Below are 21428 nucleotides of genomic sequence, written 5' to 3'. Positions count from 1 at the left end.
ATTACTGTACAGATTAAGGATGTACATTGAAAGAAACACGATACATTGATCAAATAGATTGTTAAAGATTCAAAAGGTTAGTAGTTTAAACTAGCTCCACGATTACCCAGCTACAAAATTCTACTTATGTTTTGATGCATCAACAATCTAACAACATAATATGGCACACAGGATGAGTACTTTTACTTTAAAGTACATTTTGCTGATAATACGTTTTTTTTTTTTTTTACTTGGATATCATTTTAAAGCAGGACTATTATTTGCAGAATCCACATGGAGTGTGAGTTGGTACTTTTACTTAAAGCTACATTGTGTAAGAATTTCTCCTATCTAGCAGTGAAACTGTATATGACATCCAACTGAATATTACTTTCTAGCCCCTCCCATTCCAATCGCGTTTTGACTGCTACTACAAATCAACTACAAAAATTACACAATGTAGATTTAAGTAAAGGATCTGAATAATTGGTACAATGGTACAGCATTTTTATTCAACACTCAGTGTGACTGTACAAAAAGACCTTTGGGTTATTTTTTTTTACACACCTTTAAAATATGTCAACACATTCATTCCATCGTATGCTGCTTTTCTGTCATTTCCTCAAAATCTTGGCTAATATAACACTTTTGACGAAGGAGATTAACTTCTCAGGCTCCTGGCTATTCTTACACACATGGCTTTACAGTTTATTTTTTTAATCTTTATTTAGCATGGTTAATTGTAGCAGCTTCATAGGGTATAAAGACCAATTTTAATCAAACAAACAGCAGTTTTATAATAAACTTATTTTGATTCATCACGTTTAAGACATGCATCTTTACCGGTGGTCCTGCAAAATTCACTTAACGTCTAATTTGACTTTGATGTTCATTGCTGCGAGCTCGGCTACAAAGTAGCGGAACACATAAGGGACAGACACTGAGTCTATAGAGTCGCTTTTACCACACAGAGTGCAGACAGTCTTACGGTGGCGCATGGCCGACCAGTAGGGTGGTGGTTTCTCTAAGAGAGGGGAGAGCAGGCTGCCGCAGTCGACGCACACCTGAGCCACGGATCGGTCCGAGCAGTTAAAGAGGCGATCGTGAAGCAGGAATGACGAGCCGTGGGCCAGCAGGGCGTCTCGCTCCATCTCCCCAAAACGGATGCCTCCCTGGATGTTCCTGCCTCCCACCGGCTGATTGGTCACCTTGTCCCGCGCTCCCGTGGTCCTCACCTGGAACTTGTCGGAGACCATGTGACGCAGCCGCTGGTAGTAGACGACTCCGATGAAAATGTCGGCCTCCAGCTCCAGGCCGCTCACTCCACTGTAGAGCCTCTCCGTGCCGTAGAAGTTGTATCCGCCCGCCCGGAGCATTTCGCCAAAGTACTCGAGCGCCGAGCTCTCCTCGGAGAAGGTGAAGGGCGTGGCGTCGTGGCTCAGGCCGTGCAGGGCGCCCGACTTGCCGGCCATGCTCTCGATCAGCATCCCGATGGTCATGCGGGAGGGAAAGCCGTGCGGGTTGAACAGGATGTCGGGGGCCATGCCGCTCTCTGTGAAGGGCATGTCCTCGGCCGGCCACAGGCGGCTCAGGATTCCCTTCTGGCCGTGGCGACTGGCAAACTTGTCCCCGATGGTGGGGTTTCGTGGCACTCGTATGGTGATGCAGACACGTTTGAAACGGCCTGAGCCAGTGTCGTTGCTGCAGATCTTTATATTGTCCACAACGCAGGCCTCTTGACTCCTAGGAGAAAAAAACAAAACACATTCAGATTGTGGTTTGTAAATTGTAGTGCTGCCCCTTTTTAGTCGCCTAATCGGTCGTTTTGTTCTCAGTAGACTAAGATTTCTTTAGTCTATTAGTCATGTTCATAACCTTTTTCATGCTGAGTGACTTATATCAAAGAAACCTATCAGCACATCTGTGGTAAAGAACAAGATTTAAAAGGGTGCTTTTGCATGACTCTGGAGAAACTCATTTTTTTACAGATCTGTCGATTTAAATCAGTTAGTCAACAAAATCCTGTGGGTGTTAGTAGACTAAGAATTTCTTTAGTCGAGGACGGTACCAGTAATTTGAAAAGGTTTAGCTGCAAAATTAAATTAGGGCTGAAACGATTACTCGAATAATTCAAATAATTCGATTACAAAAAAGCTTCGAGGCAAATTCTCTGCCTCGAAGCTTCGTTTAATTCCAATCAGTCGCGTTATGCGGCCCGCTCCGCTCAGTCATTGTTTCACACGCACCGTTAACGACGCACACAACATTCAGTGGCGCGATGGTGGACAGCCAAGATACCGCCAGGAAAAGGCAAAAAATGTCAAAGGTTTGGGATCATTTCAAACTAAAAAAAGAAGGTAACAAGGTACAATGTGTGTACTGCAAAGTAGAACTTACAACTTACGTACCACAACAGCACATCAACTATGATCCAATACCTGAGCCGAAAACATCCTGTTGTTAGTGTCAGCTCACCAAGCCCAGCCGACACAAGGTAACGTATTGATGTTAGCTTAACGTACTAGCGCTAGCTAGAACGTGCAGTATTTTTAGCGGTTGTAGCCTAATGTCGTGAGTTGATATGACTAGATAGATGGAGTGACCTATCTTTCCTACTATATAGCCTTTGTTCTCGCTCAGATTCGCTGGAGTGATCTCTCTTTTCAACTACATAGTCTTTGTATGACGGACCTGCCTTCCCATTGGTTAAAAGACGTCAACACAATCTCGCAAAGCATCATGGGAGAATTATGCTAGACTGTAGCACGGAGCTTGCGGCAGTAATGACCGAAAACGTGATAAATTATGGACATCAAGTGGATAAATCTAGGATGTAAGAGTTTGGATTTATTGCTCAACAATTCCGAAAAAAGGCACAACTTCCAGGCTGGATAGAAAAACTCCTCTGAAGGCTAAAAAGACACCAAAGACACCCCCGTGATGGCTAACTCCTTAGCTTTTAGCAGGAAAAATCGGTAAGAAGCTACGTTTTATAACAGTTGTGTAACTGCTATAAATCATCTTATGCTTTGTACGTGGGCTTAATTGAATCATAAGCTTTCAATTGTTGTGTCGCATGGCTGTATATTTTGAAGATTTAATGCTTTATAAAAACGTTCGTGAATGGAGGTTACAGGGACGCCACAGCCACACAGTGTGCCGTCCACGGTACAGTGATCCTTGAGAGGTTAAGGCAAAATCATTTTTTATCCGATTACTCGATTAATCGATGAAATAATCGCTAGAATATTCGATTACAAAAATAATCGTTAGCTGCAGCCCTAAATTAAATACACTAAAGAATGTTTTTCTGATGATGAAATTACTTGTAGAAGTTGACGAAGGTCTGGCCAGTGTTGAGGTTGATGTAGCTGTAGAAGGGGTCTCCGTACTGAAGTGTTGAGCCAATGAATGGCAGTCCGTCAGCGTCCAGTTTGTCGTTTACTTTGGGGTCACCTGGCTTGGTCCCAAACACCACGCTGTCTTCTCCCCGCACCTTTTCTGCCAGGTCCACCAGCTCAGTCTTGTAGATACTTCCGTGGGCAAAGCCTCTCTCCCATGACGACTTGTTCACAATCTAATATGATCAAATTGTGTCACAATTATATTTCACTCTGCTTTTCTACCAGGAAAAAAAAAATGACAGTGACTGTTGTGTTTTCCTCACCATGGCATCTTCCATGTCGTAGCCTGTGTAGGATATGACGGCCACGATGGCGTTTGTTCCGCTGGGGTAGTTGTCAAGGTTGTAGTGGTCATACATGTAGGGCCGGACCAGTGGGCTCTGTGGGGTCTGCAGCCGGTACAGCTTGTTATCGGAGCGATCCATGAAGGAGTGCAGGGGGAAGCCCATTGTCTGCTTACCTGAAAAGAGAAGGGGATTCATCTCTGATGGACACAATGTGTCATGACTAATGCTTCACAGCAGCTCAAAATGGTAATAAAAAGACTGAAGTATTTAAATTGTATCGGCCTATGCACCTGTGTAGGTGCACGGGGCCCCCAAAGGTGCTGACACACAAGGGAAAAGGTCGGTCGGCCGTCGGTCATAAGTTAGGCACGACGATGAGCGCCCGTCGCCGTAGTTTTTGCGGTTTCACAGGGAATGAAGCAGAGGCTCTGTGCTGCCACTAGCTGATTTGGGCAAATTTTCAGATTCAGAAAACTTTATCGTCTGTCATGACAGAAAATCAACATAGATGTGGCTCAACTACAGTGCAAAACAAACTCGGACAGTAAACATACAATATGTATGTAATATAAAACGGACTGAAATAACCAAAATAATTTACACAGGATATAAAAAAAAAAAGTAATATATGAAAAGTAAATAAAATGCTGTTTTGTTTTATGTATCATAGCAACGGTTTATCTATATGGTCTCCACAGCCCTGTGGAGTAAGGTCTGGCTACACCACACATACATTCTGGGATAGGAGAAAAAAAACACTCTGGGTTGTTTGCATTTCTTTAAACCAATCATAATCGTCTTGGCCGGCGCTAAGCTCTGGACGCAGCGACGGTGGCTCTGCTAATTAGCCTCGTGAACCAACTTGTTTTGGTGGTACATTTGCACCCCGCAAAAGAAAATGCCACGTACAACATTAAATTAAGTTAACTGCTCACACAATACAGTAATGTGAGCTATTTAAATTAGCTGGATACATGATTAAACATAATTTGCTCCAGTGTATCGCTGTGTGTATTTCGTCCACAGCAATTTCATCAATCTCAAAACCTCCCAGTTAGATAGTAAAGTAAACATATTCTTTGTAAATCTTTACAATCATTCACTGAAAGAATCAAGCAAGCCTGCCTTGTTGCACGATCCAAATTTTCTTTAAAACTTGCCATTTTCAGCTTTTAGCTTGCTGGCTCGAAGTTTGTTGTTGTTTCCCGAAGAGAAGGGATTTTGGGAACGGCAACACACACAGAGAGAGCAGAAGGAGAGGGACATCACGCCGGTGTCAGGCAATTATTTGGAAATGAGCTTCCTTGATCCTGACTAAAACACAGGCGATGCCACAGTCGGTCTTCGTCGCCAATAGTTCTTTGTCTTCGGCTTCGGCCTACTGTGTCAGCGCCTTAACAGTCGTCTTAAGACTTACCCATCTGACACTGGTACATGTTCCTAGGACTCTGGTTGTGGTCCGAGTAGGGAATAAAGTTAGCCACCACGCTGAGCATACTGTGAGGGAAGAGCTCCTGGTGTGTGGTCACTCCGGGCTCGATCTCATCCTCCATGATGCCTACATTGATGTAAAGCTAGAGCAACAGAGAAAAAGACTATTAAACAAAAGTTTCAGCAACCGATATGCAAAACAAATTAACATTCACAGTTGTGTGCTTCAGATATCTTGCTAATATAATGACCACGTCATTTTTTTTTTTTTTTTTTAAAATCATAGTGTACACATACTTGTTCAAAGGTGCCGATCAACTCTTGCTTGCCAAGAGCCAAGTTGCGTACGGGCCGCACCATGCGGCAGGGTGTTGTGAAGAGGAACAGGCCTGGGTACAGGCTGGCCTTGCCTGTTTTTGGAACCAGAACAATCTCAGTCCAGGGAGGGATCTTCTTCTCTTTTAGCACCTGAAGGTATTTGTTTGAAATATCAGTTTTCCTGCACACACAGTGTGGGTGGTACAGACAGTTGACACCAGGGCGTTCGATTCTTTCATGATACATGGCTGCTGATTCGATTTGTATTGCCATTTTCATTTATTGGCATTCTACAAGTATTGCGATTCGATAGTGTTGCGTATTGCCATTTTCTTTTCCTTCTTTAACGAAAACAAGATATGAATAATACACTTCTAGAGACAATATATCATGAGACATTTCTAAAAACTAATTGTTTTCTAAGAAGAATAATCACATGTCAGTCAGACATTTTTCATTTGTAAAGAAGTACATAACATGGATGTTCTGCATTTTCTGCTTTCCGTCTGTTTTGCTGGAAACGGATATGATGTAGTCAACGTCGGCTGTACCGTATAAACAGAAAATATTTAGGTGAATCATTGGTTTAAAAAAAAAATAAAAATAAAAGATTCTAGGGAAAAGAATCAAAAAATGTTTGCCAAAAAAAAATCATTTAACAGTCTGTGCACACGCTGAGGAAGGGCGCTGCCCGAAACTTCCGTTGTGTGGCAATAAACTATCAAATTGGAGTGCAGTCCTAGTAGCTTTATTTATGATTATTCAAAGCTTTCTAAGTATCTAAGTGAGTTGAGCGCGTCCAGTCCTATTTTTTCGCAAACAAATCATGACATATGATTGTTTTTCCCACCCATAGTGGACACGGTATACCTTATACAGTTGACGTACCTTGAACCTGCGCAGTGAGTCGACCACAACCGGGGCTAATTCCGTCTCCACCCAGCCTACCACAGCACCGTCCAGGACCACGGGGAAGCAGTCGGAAAAGGCTTGGCCTGGAGATCCATCCACTGGAGTAACACCTTAAGCGCCAGAGACAGAACAGATTTTGTACTATTGCAACTCAGCCCACTGACATGTACTTTAAAATGCGTCAGACAGAATCGTCAATTTGATCCAAAATGTATTTGTGCCTCATAGCTTTTAAGGGGTGTAAGTCACACTTTTTTTTTTTTTTACATTTTTTATTATTTTTTGGGGCTTTTTCCCTTTATTATGCAGTGACAGTGGATAGACATGAAAGGGGGAGAGAGATGGGGGGATGACACGCAGCAAAGGGCAGCAGGTCGGATTCTACCCGCACTGCTGCAGGACTCAGCCAACATGGGGCAAACACTCTTACTGGGTGAGCTAGAGGCCGCCCCAGTAAGTCGCACATTTTAATCACGATACAATACTACATTGATTCTTTGGACAATGATTAAATATTTGCCAATATCACAAAGTCTGCCACGGTACGATTTCGATTCGATCCAATGCAGCGGCCTGCGACCGATACGAGGTAATACATAAGCCCATTTAACACACACATACATTTATATAAATTTATCGCACCATTGTGACGAAAAGAGAGCTGAGCCAGAAGGCAAAGCTCTCGATCTACCGGTCAGTTTTCGTTCCTACCCTCACCTATGGTCATGAAGGTTGGGTCATGACCGAAAGAACGAGATCCAGGGTACAAGCGGCCGAAATGAGTTTCCTCAGGAGGGTGGCTGGTGTCTCCCTTAGAGATAGGGTGAGAAGCTCAGTCATCCGTGAGGAGCTCGGAGTAGAGCCGCTGCTCCTTCGCGTCGAAAGGAGCCAGTTGAGGTGGTTCGGGCATCTGGTAAGGATGCCCCCTGGGCGCCTCCCTAGGGAGGTGTTCCAGGCACGTCCAGCTGGGAGGAGGCCTCAGGGAAGACCCAGGACTAGGTGGAGGGATTATATCTCCAACCTGGCCTGGGAACGCCTTGGGATCCCCCAGTCGGAGCTGGTTAATGTGGCTCGGGAAAGGGAAGTTTGGGGTCCCCTGCTGGAGCTGCTACCCCCGCGACCCGAGACCGGATAAGCGGACGAAGATGGATGGATACATTTATATATATTTACAAAAAGGAACTTAAATATAATTTCTAGGGCTGTCAAAATAACGCAGATTAATCCATTCCATATTGACCTCATTTCGGTGCCACTGCGCTTCTCTCAGATTCTCTGAAACATACAGTACAGGCAACAGAAACATCGCTGCACGTGACGCTAGTTAACACTATACTCGACAGCAGCTAACGTTAGCCTACCGCTAGCTAGTAGCTGGATTAAACACGGTTAAAATGCTGACAGCTAACGCTGAACGGTGTAAAGTTTGACTGTATTTCACTGTAGAGGATTCCAACACCTGTCTGCAGTCTGCAGCTGCCGTTGTCGGAAAAACACAGACGGTGCGTTCAATGAAACTGGTAACCTACAGCCTCGTGGTGCATTCAAAGGTAATGTTAAATGCCCTTTTCCCATCTGCTGGTTGTGCATTATTATTAAAATCATTTAATTTTGACCATATGGCCTTAGCAATAAACAAGCCGAAAATAATAATATAAAGATTTTTTTTTAACTTTAATATCACTAATGCTGATTATTCATTGATTCATTTGAATTGAATTATTTAAAATACTTTCACAGCAACAATTATGTATGTGATTAATTTAGATTAATTAATCACAGAGTATGTAATTAATTAGATTACGTTTTTTAATTGATTGACAGCCCTAATAATTTCACAATTTCATTACTAAACTCATCAAGACATTTAAATTATCAAAAAACAACTCTTTTTAGTAAAAAGAATAAATACAAAGTGGGAATTTAAAAATAAAGGCGAGGCTTAAAGATGACGATATACATCGATATTTTCACTTTGTATCGATAATATTGGATCGATATAGCGATCCAGATCGATGTATCGTATGTGTATATGTATACCCCTATGGCTTAATGTAGCCGAATTGTTGACTCACCAAGGGAACAGAGCAGAGCGGGCAGGGATGTGGTGGGCAAGCTCGGGGCCACAATCTCACAGATGGCCGTCATGTGGTTCATGAGTCCACAGGGCTCTCCGTCCGGAGTGTGGACGGGACACAGGAAGCCCCAGGACTCAGGCAGCAGCTTACGGACAGAGGTGGTCCTCATCTTGGCGAAGGCAGCTCCTCTGTGCACACAGCGGAAGTGGGACAGGTAGCGGATGAAGTTGAGCTTGTCAGCTACCACACACAGGCCTGTGTTCTGCAGCATGCCAAGACCTGTGCACAGACAGTGGGAAACGGTGTTTATTTAATAGATTAACTACATTTGTATTTGGGCTGCACTATATGAGGTAAATATGCAATAATGTTGTTGACTATCGCTATAACGATATTACTTGCGATAAATAAACAGATTTTAAAGTGCTGCTTTAAGTATTCTTCTAAAATATAACAAATTGCTTGTTGAATTTAAAACAAATTAAGGAAATCTTTTCAAACATTTTTTTATTGAACATTGAATTGAATTTAAAAAGGCATCACTAAAAAAATGGACAGCTACATTTTAAAGTGCAGTTTTCTTCTGATATTTTCTTTCAATGTCTTTCACGATATGTTGCAGCCTTTCATGAGTGTTTACGATATCGGGATGACGATTAAAAAAAATAAACCAATATATTATGCAGCCCTAATTTCTATACCCTAACATCTACACTGTCCTTTTAAGACAAAATTGATCTCCGTCCACACAAGAGTTTTAACTTTAACTAGCAGATTTAATCTCTGTCCATATTAACACGTCTGACAACACATATCACATGACCATTCACACACACGCTAGGCATGCGTGTGCTGGTGTAAACAGGAAGCAGATTGTCTGACTTTACTCTGCGGTTGTAAATCATGGATGTATAAAATACAGAAAACACTTTGGAGAAAGAACAACAATGGGGAAAAGAAAGAGCAGGGATTTATTATCTTGGACCAACGATGAGGTTCCTGAAAGGTATGTCAGCTACCTAACCGATAAGACTGACTGACGTGTGTCGTCGTTTCCAAACATCTCCGTTTCTGCCCGTCCAGACTACAAAGCAACCCCAGGGTTCCCAAACCAAACCGGGGGCAGCAGTGTTTCCAAATGTTAGGCCTGTACCGAATACCATTTTTTGAGCTTCAAAGCTTCGGGGCTTTTCAACAGTGAATATTAGAAGCTTCGGCAGTGGCAGCAGGGAAAACCAACATTTCCCATCACACTTGAAGGCAGCTTTGAAAAAAAAGAGAAAATAAAAGGCGACCAAGCTTGAGATGCAGGACTCTCACGCCGTGATACGGACAGACGAGTCTGATCTCCGGTTACATGATTCTCCACAGCAGGTTGACGTTGGGTTGCTTTTCTCCAAAAGTTAATTCAGACTTAACTTTTTGCCGCAGGCATTCAAAACAAATGGAAAGACCTGCGTTTTTGCCGGACTGTCTGACAAGTGACTACCGACGCAGTGTTTGTGAATGAAAGCTCAGCCAGCCGGTGCCTCACTAGAGCAATAGCATTCTGAACATCCGTACTGTCTTTACCTTTACACAATTGCCTGAAAACGACACCAGGCTGCTACAGTATAACCATACAGACCTGTACTAACATCAGCCTGCTTGCATGTAACTCAACATTTCTCCGATCTTGGCTGAGATGGACAACATAGTGCTGCAAAAATTAGCCAGCAGCTAGCGGACATTTAGCTTGCAGCTTAATCCAGACAAAACACCCCAGGGAATTTGAGCCTGCTTGCACGTAAAAAACAAACAAAAAAACCCTGAATATTCTAATCCCAAAATTGAAAGTTGAATACCTACCCATCGAACGAATATTTGGATCCAGCCCTACCAAATGTCTCCCTCTTACGGGCTCGGAAGTAGTGCGGACGCGGGGCGTAAACTTAGTAAAGATATTCATTTTTAAACCAAAACGTAGTAGTGTGGATGTAGCCTCATACTAAACTCATATGGCCGTACCCGTCTTGGAGGTGAGGTTCCCAGTGGCCAGCAGATATTCAAAGGGTTTGGTCAGGTCAGTACCCATGTTGAATATCTTCATCACGTTTTCAGCGCTCAGTCTTCCACTCAGTCTGCTGCCTCGCTTGTCAAAGGACAGCTTTACAGACAGCAACCAGGCAGCCATTCTCTCCTGTTGGGAATATTTAAGGGGTTAAATCCATAACTCAAAATTTCAAAGAAAAAAATAATAATTGGGGCGGCCTCTAGCTCACCCAGTGAGAGCGTTCACCCCATGTTGGCTGAGTCCTGCAGCGACCCGGGTTCGAAACCTGCGGCCCTTTGCTGCGTGTCATCCCCTATCTCGCTCTCCCCCTTTCATGTCTATCCACTGTCACTATAATAAAAAGGGAAAAGCCCCAAAAAAATAATCTAAAAATAATAATAATTAATAACCCCCCCCGAAGAGGGCCGTTTGTGCTGCTACGCGTGGGTTGCTGCTTTTTGATGTAATAAGATTTCAATATGAAATAGCCATTTAAATAAAGGCTTCTACATTTTTTGCAAGAAGAATGCCTGGTTTCCTTCGGTGTAATGCACTCGCCAGGGGCCAATAAAAGGACAGTGCTCGTTCAAGTCCCTGGATGAGCTTACCTTCATAAACATGAGATAGAGCTGACCGGGAGTGAGCACCTCCTGACACATGATGCTGTCAGGGTTCTCCTCCATGCACTCCTGCTTGGCAAACGTGAAGAGCTTCCGGGTCATCAGACACAGCAGGTAGAACTTCTCCACGTCTGACTTGAGGTGGATACAGATGCACTCGCTGGTCAAAACACAACACAACTCATTTTACTAAAGCGTAACCAAAAAAAAAAAAAAAAAAAAAAAACATAACCGTGTTGTTTCTGTCAGGCTGTGGGTAAAAATAAAATAAAATCTGCCAGTTCAAGATTACGTATCGCTTCTACTGGACTCCCTCCAGTGTGTTAAGAACTGGTCTGAAAGACACACTAAATTGTTGGAAATGTAAGACAGAGGACAGGCAATTACTTCATGTCCTATGGTCCTGTGATAAGGTCCAGGAGCTTTGGACCGGGTAACATGATAACCTATGTCAGATTGCAGAGACCCAGGTTCCATTCAGCACAAGATTATGTTCTGGGTGATGGGTCAATTCTAAGCAGGATGGATAAGCACATAAGAAGCTGGGTCCAGACTAGTTAATGATAGCCAGACTAGGGCTTGTGAGATGGCTAGGGTGGCGGCGTTTGAAAAAAAATGTCATAGAAACGGTTTGCCAGATTGGATGTATATACTAGAAAATGGGGAGTACCTGAGCTTTCTGGAGTAGGGATAGGCCGATTATCGGGCCATTTTTTGGCAGTTTGCAGATTATCTGTATCTGCGTTTTATTTGCCTGATAACCGATAAAGTCAAAAGGAGAATTCCGGTCGATTTCACCCCGTAGCTCTGTTGTTTGTAAATTTGGAGTGCTGTCAGTAGCGAGAAAAACGAAAGCAATCGGTGCTGCCTACACCGTGTTAACCTCCTGCTAGAGTTAGCAGCCAACAGGCTTAAAACAGGGCGAGTTTTAAACTTGTTTTTAGCCTCTAAACATGTTTGAAATGTCATTACAAGTTCAAACAAAGTATCATGTCACCACCGTTGCCATGGTTACCTTATGCATGCGCACGTGCGATAGCTGTTGAACTCCAGCCGGCCACTCTGCAGGCTAAAAACAAGTTTAAAAGTTGCACTGTTTAAGCCTGTTGGCTGCAAAATCTAGCAGGAGGATAATACGGTGTTGATTGTTTTTGTTTTTCTCGCTACTGACAGCACTCCAAATTTACAAACAACAGAGCTACGGGGTGAAATCGACCGGAATTCTCCTTTAATGAATTAAAAAGTGCGCTACTTTGGCTCCGCTACAGCTCTGTGTCTGTCCCTCTGCTTTGGTTTCACTCACCACTGAGTCTGACTTAATGTCCCGCCCACCACACTATGACTATCCCTTACTGTTATTATGTTGAAAGTTTCTCATTTATTAAATAATTGCTTAAAGCATTTAAACCCTTGTGTTGACCCATTTTAAATTTTTGTTTTATATCAGAAAAAATGGGACTTAGAAATAAGCGCTGAAAATGTGTAGAAGAAAAATTTAAAAGTTTAAAACGTTGGAAAAAGCAAAAACTGTGAAAAAAAGGCAGCAAAAACGGCAAAAAAAAGAGTTTTTTTTCCAAGGTTGATGGGAAGACAACACAAGGGTTTTGTGTTGGAGTTTGTAACATTCCAAAGTCTTAATTTTGACTTAAAGATTTTCTTTTTCATTGTAAATGCATATCGGTTCTCGGTTTCAATAACTACTAATAAATCGCATCGGCCTTGAAGAACCAGTATCAGTCAATCCCTAGTCCGGAGGGCTCCTAAGAAGCTGTGTGCTGGGAAGAGACTTGATTGATTGGGTTATGGTGTTGTCATTTATACACTTTTTTTTTAACGGTCTTGAATATTGTAGTTACTGTCATCTTTTCTTGTTTTTGTCTGGGTGGGTGGTGATGATGCATGGGGAGGAGGGGGATATGTTCATATTGCAAATTGTATGTTTTTGTGTGTCATGTTAATCATTAAACAAAAATAAAAAAATACATCTGTCAGAAAAACGTACTCCAGCAGGTAGTTGGCGCACTGCTCGTTTGTGAACCACTCGGGGAGGCTCATCTTGACCCTGAAGCGCTCTCCCAGGTAGTCGAGCACCTTGGCGCGGGTGGTGCAGCCCTCCTCCATGACGACGCGCAGCATCTCCGACGCACAGCTCTTATAGAAGGAGTTGTCTTCGCGGCCCTTGATCAGCTCCTGGTAGATCTGGAAGTCTGTGAAGTCCACCAGCGCCTGGACAAGTGTGCAGAAAAAATTAGCTGGATTAACAGATTTTAAGACAGTGGTTCTCAAACTTTCGTCACTATTGTAATCCCTTTTGAACTGTAGTACCCCCCGACCAGCGCAAAACACGTTTGGTAGAAAACAAAAGTCTGTACGGGGTACACTACAGCGCTGGTAGTGATAGATTTACTCCATTTAACCCTTGTGTTGCCCTCCCGAGTCAAAACTAAAAATGAACACTTTTTTTAAAATCATTTTTGACCCCGCACCCCCCCACTACCACCTGTATATACACCACTTACACCAACTTATTACCACTAGTTTACAGTTTTTCTCTTCGAATTCATGGTCAATTAACCTCATTTATATGAAATTATACCCAATTTTTGAGTTAAAAAGCAGAAATTGTGAATTATTTTGACTAATAGTTAAGATCAGAGGGAAAGTTTGGTCAAAGTTTAGTCAGGATACGGTTTTGAAACTATTTAAACCGTTTTTTTTGCAAATGCTATAAAATTGAATAAAACAATGTACTGATCCGATGCTTCATTTTACTTGCTAAGAGCGTTGTATGAAACCATCCATGCTCATTTGGGGCAATTAGAAAAAGAGGTCAAATTTGACCCGAGGACAACAGGAGGGTTAAATGCTGCATTTCAAATGGTTAAAATCCATCAATAAATTCATTCATTATTATAGTACAATTATTTTAGGAATTATGCATGACATATTTTTAAATTAGCATTTTGAAAAAAATGTCAAGTAACCCCTGCAGTACTCCAAAGTACCCCTAAGGGTACACATACCCCCATTTAAGAAACACTGTTTTAAGGTATTGTTATGTCGATATTTAACATCTCTTTTTTTCACTTAATAATGAATGCTGCAGGCTTGGTAATTTCTGAAATACAACAACCCTTGTTATTACCTTAAGTGCAAAGCCTAGTGGGAGGAAGAAGAGCTCTTTCTGGTAGATGAAGTTCAGCATCACGGTCCCGTTTTCCAGATAATGCAGGTTCATGTTGACGGCTGTGTGTTCTTCCTTCACGCAACGCATTGAAATACCTGTGAGAAGGTATTTCTGATGACATCCACAAAGATATGCAATATATGCAGCTGGAATTATTGAGTGACTTATTGACTATTATTACACTACTACTTTTACTGTGCTTCTGCACGTTTTCTTAAAAGGTTATATTTACCAAACTGAGTGTATCCCTGGCCCCTGCTCTTCCATTTCGGTCTTGACATGGCAATAGGATAGTTCCTCCTTGGCATTATCAGCATACGGATAACCTTCTCATTTCCATTCACAATGAAATAACCTCCCATTTCCTGTTCATTTTAAAGACAGAGTTTGTAACTTATTAATAAATATGGTTGTATGCAATGCATTTCTGTTCATCTTGCAAATGTTTTTAAAATGCTCTGTACCTCTGCTTCTTCGTGGTGTTCAACAAGCTCTTTGGGGGACATGCCGTGCAGGTTACACATCTTGGACTTCACCATGATGGGCACCTGACCCATGGACTGTTTGATGATGCCTTTGGGAACTCCGTTGACTGACCAGCTGACGTCCGCCTGCAAGTGATACAAAACACAAGCAGTTCAAGAACTGACCAGAGTGCTATCATGCCCCTCACATGCAGTTTATATCAATTACTAGGAGTGGGCTAGGGTGGCAGCGTTTGAAAAAATGTCATATAAACGGTTTGCCAGGTTGGATGTCTATACTAGAAAATGGGGAAAGTACCTGAGCTTTCTGGAGGGCTCCTAAGAAGCTTTGTGCTGGGGAGAGATGTGTATGATGGGCTTATGGTGTTTTCATTTATAAATGTGTTTATTTGGTTTATCGTTCGTTGTCTATGTTGTTATTATTCTGTTGAATGGTTCTGAATATTGTAGTTACTGGGTCATATTTTCTTGATTTTTGTCTGGGTGGGTGGTGATGACGAGGGGGGGGGGTGCTCATGTTGTGAGTTGTATGTTTTGTATTTTGTTAAAAAATAAAGCAATTGTTAATCACACAAAAAATGACTAGGAGTGGGGGGGGGAATCAAAAATTGTATGTACAGTGATTACAGTATATCAGTCTTTAGAAATGTCCCATGATATATTGTCTCTAGAAGTGTATTATTCAACTTGTGTTTTTGTTACAGTAGGAAAAGAAAATCACAATACTCAATACTACCAAATCGCAATACTTCTAGAAAAGCAATAAATGAAAATCACAATACAAATCGAATCGGCACCCTTGTATCATGAACGAATCTAATCGGGACAAAAGCATAGCGTCCCAGCACTACTAATTACATCTCAAACTTACCACCAGCTTTCCTTTGTATGTACATTTTCTGCCCCTGCACTCTGCTGGAAACACCTTCATTTCCCTGCAGATGCTCCCTTTGGCGACCACTGGGTTGTAGAGGGTGGCTTCAACAAACGCAAGGCTGATCCTGTCCTCTTTGAATGTGAACTCCAAAGGGGGGATGGACTGAGAAAGATATGTCACACCACAAAAACATTTCAAACTTTGCGGGGAAAATACTGACAGGAGGTTACCCCAAGCAACAACAAAGTTGTTGAGTGTGAGAACCAAATGTATACAGGAGCACTGAAACGGACAATACAAGTTGTGAAAGTTTAAGGGGGGAAAGCTACCTGGCTAACTTTCATTGAGTATTGATGCTAGTAACCTAGCAAAGCCAAAATACAGCTCACTCGTTTTCATAAGTCGATTCAAGCTACAAATTATCTAAGGAAAACGTTATGTGTCCTAAATTAGCTTCTCAAACAGAACTGACAAAACACATAATTAGAGAACTACTCATAGCAAATGTTAGCAAACACGGCTAAAAACAAATCATATAACGTTCAGTTATGCTAACTGTTAACGTTAATGCACGCTTTAAAAAAGCTAACATTATTTGACTTGACATTAGCAGGGTGTCATTTCAATTGACGTTAACTTTAAAGACAAGCCGTTGTAGTTTGATAAACAAGTTTTCAGCTTCATTAAATGCTAAACTGACACGTCGACACGTTTAATTGTATCTTAAGGGAACAATATAGCATGTGGTTAAAACTTTATTCAAAGAAAGCTGAACTGACCTGCACAACGCGGCTGAGTCCGTCAGTGACAGCCTGGTCAAACGACTCGATGTGAGCTTTTGTTAAATCCTGAACAGCAGCATGTTGAGACTCCTTCAGGACGCCAAATCCTCCCTCTGTCAGATTCTTTAGACTCGGACCTTTTGGCAAATTATTCCACTTTGATGAAGAGTCCATGCTTGCACTCAGAGGGCTTGTTTACCACATGTGCATGGCGACACAGGAAGTACATGTACATCCCACTGGAACCGGAAGTCTTCCTCTTTTTCACCGCTATTTTTTGTCGCAGGTCGCATATTTATTGTTGGACTACTGCCATCTTGTGGCCTAAATGGTCTCGTTTCATCTCTGCCTTATAATAAAAATCATTGTCAGCCTATGTTCCATAAAACAGAGATTTATTTTTACATTGAATAGTATTGTTATTCTAAGTGTAGTAATTGGTTGGTGAAAAGTATGTTTATAAATTAGTTTTCAGGCCAGCACGGCTTGTTTATGAAAATTTGATCATAAAGCATAAACTGTCTATGTCATAAAGACGAATGTTTTTGTTTAACCAATAGGAAAAGAGCTGCTGTGACTCTCGACTAATCAGATTCAGCTTCTCTTTCGCCTCCGTAACAGCGAGGCCACGCCTAGCAACAGCACTATTATTTAAGCGCAATTGTGAGAATTTTATTTCTAGTTTTATTTGAACCGCTGTTGAGTAGTGTTAGTTAAAATGGTGAGTATGGAAAAATGGGAAGTTTTCTTTTTGATTTAACCAGGCTCACAGTCCACATGTTAAATATCAATTTAAGCTAACTATTTATGGGCATTAACGATAACAAGCTGGCTAATTGCCGAACTTTCAGCCTAACCGTTAGCTAGCTAACTAGCTAGCTCTGGAATGAAAAGTCTGATGGGAAGAGCGGTTAACGTTAGCGACGGTTTGTGTTTAATGGCAATGCTACGTTTTACCTGTAATTGTAATTTTTAATATTAAATGTAGATAAACTTGTTGGTGTTATCTTTCTAATGGAAAAGACAGCGTTTATAAATTATTTTTTGTTTTTTCCTGTCTGTGCCGTGTGCACATTGACCCAGTTGGACTAGCTAGCTAGCTAGCTAAACGTTAACGTTAGCTTAACGTTAAGTACGCTAACGGCGTTATTATGGAACCCACGCAACTTCTAGGAAAGGCCCGCCCTTCCAATAACATTCACACACTATTGGCCAGGCGTCCATGCTTACGCAAGGTAACGTACCCCGATTTGTTCAGGTCGTATCCCCTGACCAATCGGCTCGGCTATCTTAACCTTAACCACTCGAGGTCAATGCCTAACCTAATCAATCGAGCTGCTTCGTAGGGCGGGCCTTTCCTAGATGTTACGTGGGTTCCATAATAACGCACGTTAACGTTATAACGGTTTTTTTTTTCGTTATAACTTTTAAGTAGCTACATTAACGTTAGCCTTGGCACATTGCTCTGCTTTACCGCCCATTTGAAAGGGCCTGCCTGCAACTTTAGGTTTTTCTAATAATAAAATGTATTCATTTGACATTTTAATCTTTTGTAGTAGGCAGCTAACGTTACTGGTGATAAAAGCTGCATGTGTATGGAAAATATCACCACAGCTCGGTCTGGTTTTGGTAGACTCCCACAGATATTTTATGTAATTAATATTAACGTGTCATGCATATAATTAATAGTTATATAATTATGTCTGAACAAGCGAGTTCATTTTAAGACCAAGTGCAGCATGTGTCAGGTGATTTGATGTGGTTTTGGGGTCTTTAGAAATAGTCAATTTTTATTTCCTCCTTCCTTATGGACCTTAACGTTAGCTTTTGAGATGATTATCTTAATCATTGAATTAAACATGGTTAAAAGATAAAACATAGATTTATTGCAATGTATTAATGTTTTTTTTCCCCCCCACCATGAGTGCACCATTTTGTTTTCTTCAAATGTCACATGCCTAAAATAATGCGTACTGGTAAATAACCATGTTCTTTTCTTTCCACAGCGTGAGTGTATCTCTGTCCACGTTGGTCAGGCTGGGGTCCAGATTGGCAATGCCTGCTGGGAGCTTTACTGCCTGGAACATGGGATCCAGCCGGACGGACAGATGCCCAGTGACAAGACTTGCGGAGGAGGAGATGATTCCTTCAACACCTTCTTCAGTGAGACTGGAGCTGGAAAGCACGTCCCCAGGGCTATTTTTGTGGACCTGGAGCCCACTGTCATCGGTAAACTCTGATTTAAACTTTAGATGTCATAGTTACCTTATTTCATGAAGTCAAACCCTCAAGTGATTTCTGATTGAATCGGTCTCCTTAGATGAGGTGCGTACTGGGACCTACCGCCAGCTGTTCCACCCTGAGCAGCTGATTACCGGCAAGGAGGATGCTGCCAACAACTACGCCCGTGGACATTACACCATCGGCAAAGAGATCATCGACCTGGTGCTGGACAGGATCCGCAAACTGGTGGGTAACTTGATATCAGGAGGGTTTTCGTCCCTCATTTTCAAATGTATTAATTGACACAATTGTATCTCATATGTGACCGCTGTCTCTCCCTCTCTGTCCTCAGGCTGACCAGTGCACTGGCCTTCAGGGCTTCCTGGTTTTCCACAGCTTCGGAGGTGGCACCGGCTCTGGTTTCACCTCCCTGCTGATGGAGCGTCTGTCTGTGGACTACGGAAAGAAGTCCAAGCTGGAGTTCGCCGTCTACCCAGCTCCCCAGGTATCCACGGCTGTGGTGGAGCCCTACAATGCCATCCTGACTACCCACACCACCCTGGAGCACTCTGACTGTGCCTTCATGGTGGACAACGAGGCCATATACGATATCTGCCGTAGGAACCTCGATATCGAGCGTCCTTCTTACACCAACCTGAACAGGTTGATCAGTCAGATTGTGTCCTCTGTTACTGCCTCCCTTCGTTTTGACGGTGCCCTCAATGTTGATCTGACAGAATTCCAGACCAACTTGGTGCCGTATCCCCGTATCCACTTCCCTCTGGCCACCTATGCCCCTGTCATCTCTGCTGAGAAGGCTTACCATGAGCAGCTCTCAGTGGCAGAAATCACCAACGCCTGCTTTGAACCAGCCAATCAGCTGGTGAAATGTGACCCTCGCCACGGCAAATACATGGCCTGCTGCCTTTTGTATCGTGGTGACGTGGTGCCCAAAGATGTGAATGCCGCCATTGCCACCATCAAGACCAAGCGCTCCATCCAGTTTGTGGACTGGTGCCCCACTGGTTTCAAGGTGGGCATCAACTACCAGCCGCCCACTGTAGTTCCTGGTGGAGACCTGGCCAAGGTCCAGAGAGCCGTGTGCATGCTGAGCAACACCACTGCTATTGCAGAGGCCTGGGCTCGACTTGACCACAAGTTTGATCTGATGTATGCTAAGCGTGCCTTTGTTCACTGGTATGTGGGTGAAGGGATGGAGGAGGGAGAGTTCTCTGAGGCCAGAGAAGACATGGCAGCCCTGGAGAAGGATTATGAGGAGGTTGGAGTCGACTCTATTGAGGGAGAGGGGGAGGAGGAAGGAGAGGAGTACTAATAATAAATAAATCTGACTTAGGTGTCATTCCTTAACAAGTACAGGAGTACAATATATTGCTTGTTTTGTTGATTTAACCTTTTCTGAATTCTAAATGTATTGCTGTAGTTGTATTTGCCTTTTGTGTACTGGTATGTGTGTGAGGGTATGGAGGAGGCCAGTGAGGATATGGCAGTTCTGGAGGAGGATGTAGTATAGTATTAAACAGGCATGCATTCCCTTTTGTGATATTTTAATGTCTAAAAATAAAGTTTGTTTATTGACTGCACTATTGTTTGCTGTCTTTAATATACTTTCCACAGGGAGGTGCTCATACAGTACTCTAAAGCCACTTATCAATGTAAGATGGGTTGTATATACTTTTGGTTTGTCACTTAAAAGGATCTCAAACTTAACTATAGAAATGATCTTGCTGCTAAACTCACTTCAGTCACTTGGGGGCAGTGGTGTTAAACAGTTTAAACTACCCACCTATACTGAAATGCCAAACTTGCCCTAAATTTCATGTTGTTGCAGTATACCACTAGCAGATCACACATTTACAAAATGAAGGTGATTTGTGCTTTAGGTGAGAGTTGCCTTAGAATAACAATAACAGTGGGTGAAAATGATCGTCCAATGTATGAAATAGTATTTAGACTAAATACGATGTGAAATCATGCAGATTATACAACTGACTTGGGGGGGGGGGGCATGTCAACGTTTTTTTACTTTGAGACATGCACCAACAACACCAAGACAAATTCCTTGTGTATGCGTGAAAAACGTACTTGGCAATAAAACCTTTCTGATTCTGATTCTTTGGCTCTGCTTACAGTATCTCACAAAAGTGAGTACACCCCTCACATTTTAGTAAATATTTCATATCTTTTAATGGGACAACACTGAAGAAATTACACTTTGCTACAATGTAAAGTATTAAGTGTACATCTTGTATAACAGTGTAAATGTGCTGTCCTCTCAAAATAACTCAACACACAGCCATTAATGTCTAAACCGCTGGCAACAAAAGTGAGTACACCCCTATATTAAATTCCCATAGAGGCAGGCAGATGTTTATTTTTAAAGGCCAGTTATTTCATGGATCCAGGATACTATGCATCTTGATAAAGTTCCCTTGGCCTTTGGAATTAAAATAGCCCCACATCATCACATGCCCTTCACCATACCTAGAGATTGGTATGGTTTTATGTCGGTTAGCCTAATAGCCGGTTTGATTTGCACTGAGAGATGATTTTATGGAAAGTACCTCATGCCAATCTTTAGGTATGGTGAAGGGCATGTGATGATGTGGGGCTATTTTAATTCCAAAGCCCAAGGGAACTTTATCAGGATGCATAGTATCCTGGATCCATGAAATAACTGGCCTTTAAAAATAAAAATCTGCCTGCCTCTATGGGAATTTAACATAGGGGTGTACTCACTTTTGTTGCCAGCGGTTTAGACATTAATGGCGGTGTGTTGAGTTATTTTGAGGGGA

At 42.3% G+C, this 21428-nt stretch overlaps 2 protein-coding genes across 2 annotated transcripts; one reads left to right on the top strand and one right to left on the bottom strand.

Moving 5' to 3' along the window:
* Positions 1 to 542: 542 nt before the first annotated feature.
* On the bottom strand, positions 543 to 16566 carry polr1b (RNA polymerase I subunit B). Its single transcript, XM_031296890.2, has 15 exons — positions 16390 to 16566; positions 15605 to 15772; positions 14713 to 14859; positions 14481 to 14613; positions 14207 to 14343; positions 13064 to 13287; positions 11050 to 11221; positions 10417 to 10588; positions 8407 to 8688; positions 6308 to 6441; positions 5399 to 5569; positions 5088 to 5244; positions 3647 to 3843; positions 3306 to 3556; positions 543 to 1722 (listed from the first exon to the last, which is right to left on the bottom strand). Exons 1-15 carry the CDS (start codon positions 16564 to 16566, stop codon positions 840 to 842), a joined length of 3405 nt encoding a protein of 1134 aa, XP_031152750.1. The 3' UTR covers positions 543 to 839.
* A 447-nt stretch (positions 16567 to 17013) lies between these two features.
* LOC116047872 (tubulin alpha-1B chain-like) lies at positions 17014 to 20216 on the top strand. The gene is made up of 4 exons (XM_031296897.1): positions 17014 to 17113; positions 18399 to 18621; positions 18713 to 18861; positions 18968 to 20216. The coding sequence occupies exons 1-4, from the start codon at positions 17111 to 17113 to the stop codon at positions 19946 to 19948; spliced, it is 1356 nt and encodes a 451-aa protein (XP_031152757.1). The 5' UTR covers positions 17014 to 17110; the 3' UTR covers positions 19949 to 20216.
* Positions 20217 to 21428: the final 1212 nt, after the last annotated feature.

Source organism: Sander lucioperca, chromosome 15 (assembly GCF_008315115.2).
Source record: "Sander lucioperca isolate FBNREF2018 chromosome 15, SLUC_FBN_1.2, whole genome shotgun sequence".
Classification (NCBI taxonomy): domain Eukaryota; kingdom Metazoa; phylum Chordata; class Actinopteri; order Perciformes; family Percidae; genus Sander; species Sander lucioperca.
Note: the sequence above shows the minus strand (reverse complement) of the source record. Positions and strands in the feature narration are given on the sequence as shown.

What these genes read in the sequence shown, in the direction of transcription:
- polr1b (XM_031296890.2), bottom strand. Translation starts at nt 16,566, where the DNA reads ATGGACTCTTCATCAAAGTGGAATAATTTGCCAAAAGGTCCGAGTCTA. An exon ending in TGCGCCAACTACCTGCTGGA is followed by an intron (nt 11,222 to 13,063) that starts GTACGTTTTTCT and finishes TGTTTTGACCAG; the next exon opens with CGAGTGCATCTGTATCCACC. An exon ending in CGCTCTGCTCTGTTCCCTTG is followed by an intron (nt 6,442 to 8,406) that starts GTGAGTCAACAA and finishes CTGGCGCTTAAG; the next exon opens with GTGTTACTCCAGTGGATGGA.
- LOC116047872 (XM_031296897.1), top strand. An exon ending in CCTGGAGCCCACTGTCATCG is followed by an intron (nt 18,622 to 18,712) that starts GTAAACTCTGAT and finishes CGGTCTCCTTAG; the next exon opens with ATGAGGTGCGTACTGGGACC. An exon ending in TGGACAGGATCCGCAAACTG is followed by an intron (nt 18,862 to 18,967) that starts GTGGGTAACTTG and finishes CTCTGTCCTCAG; the next exon opens with GCTGACCAGTGCACTGGCCT.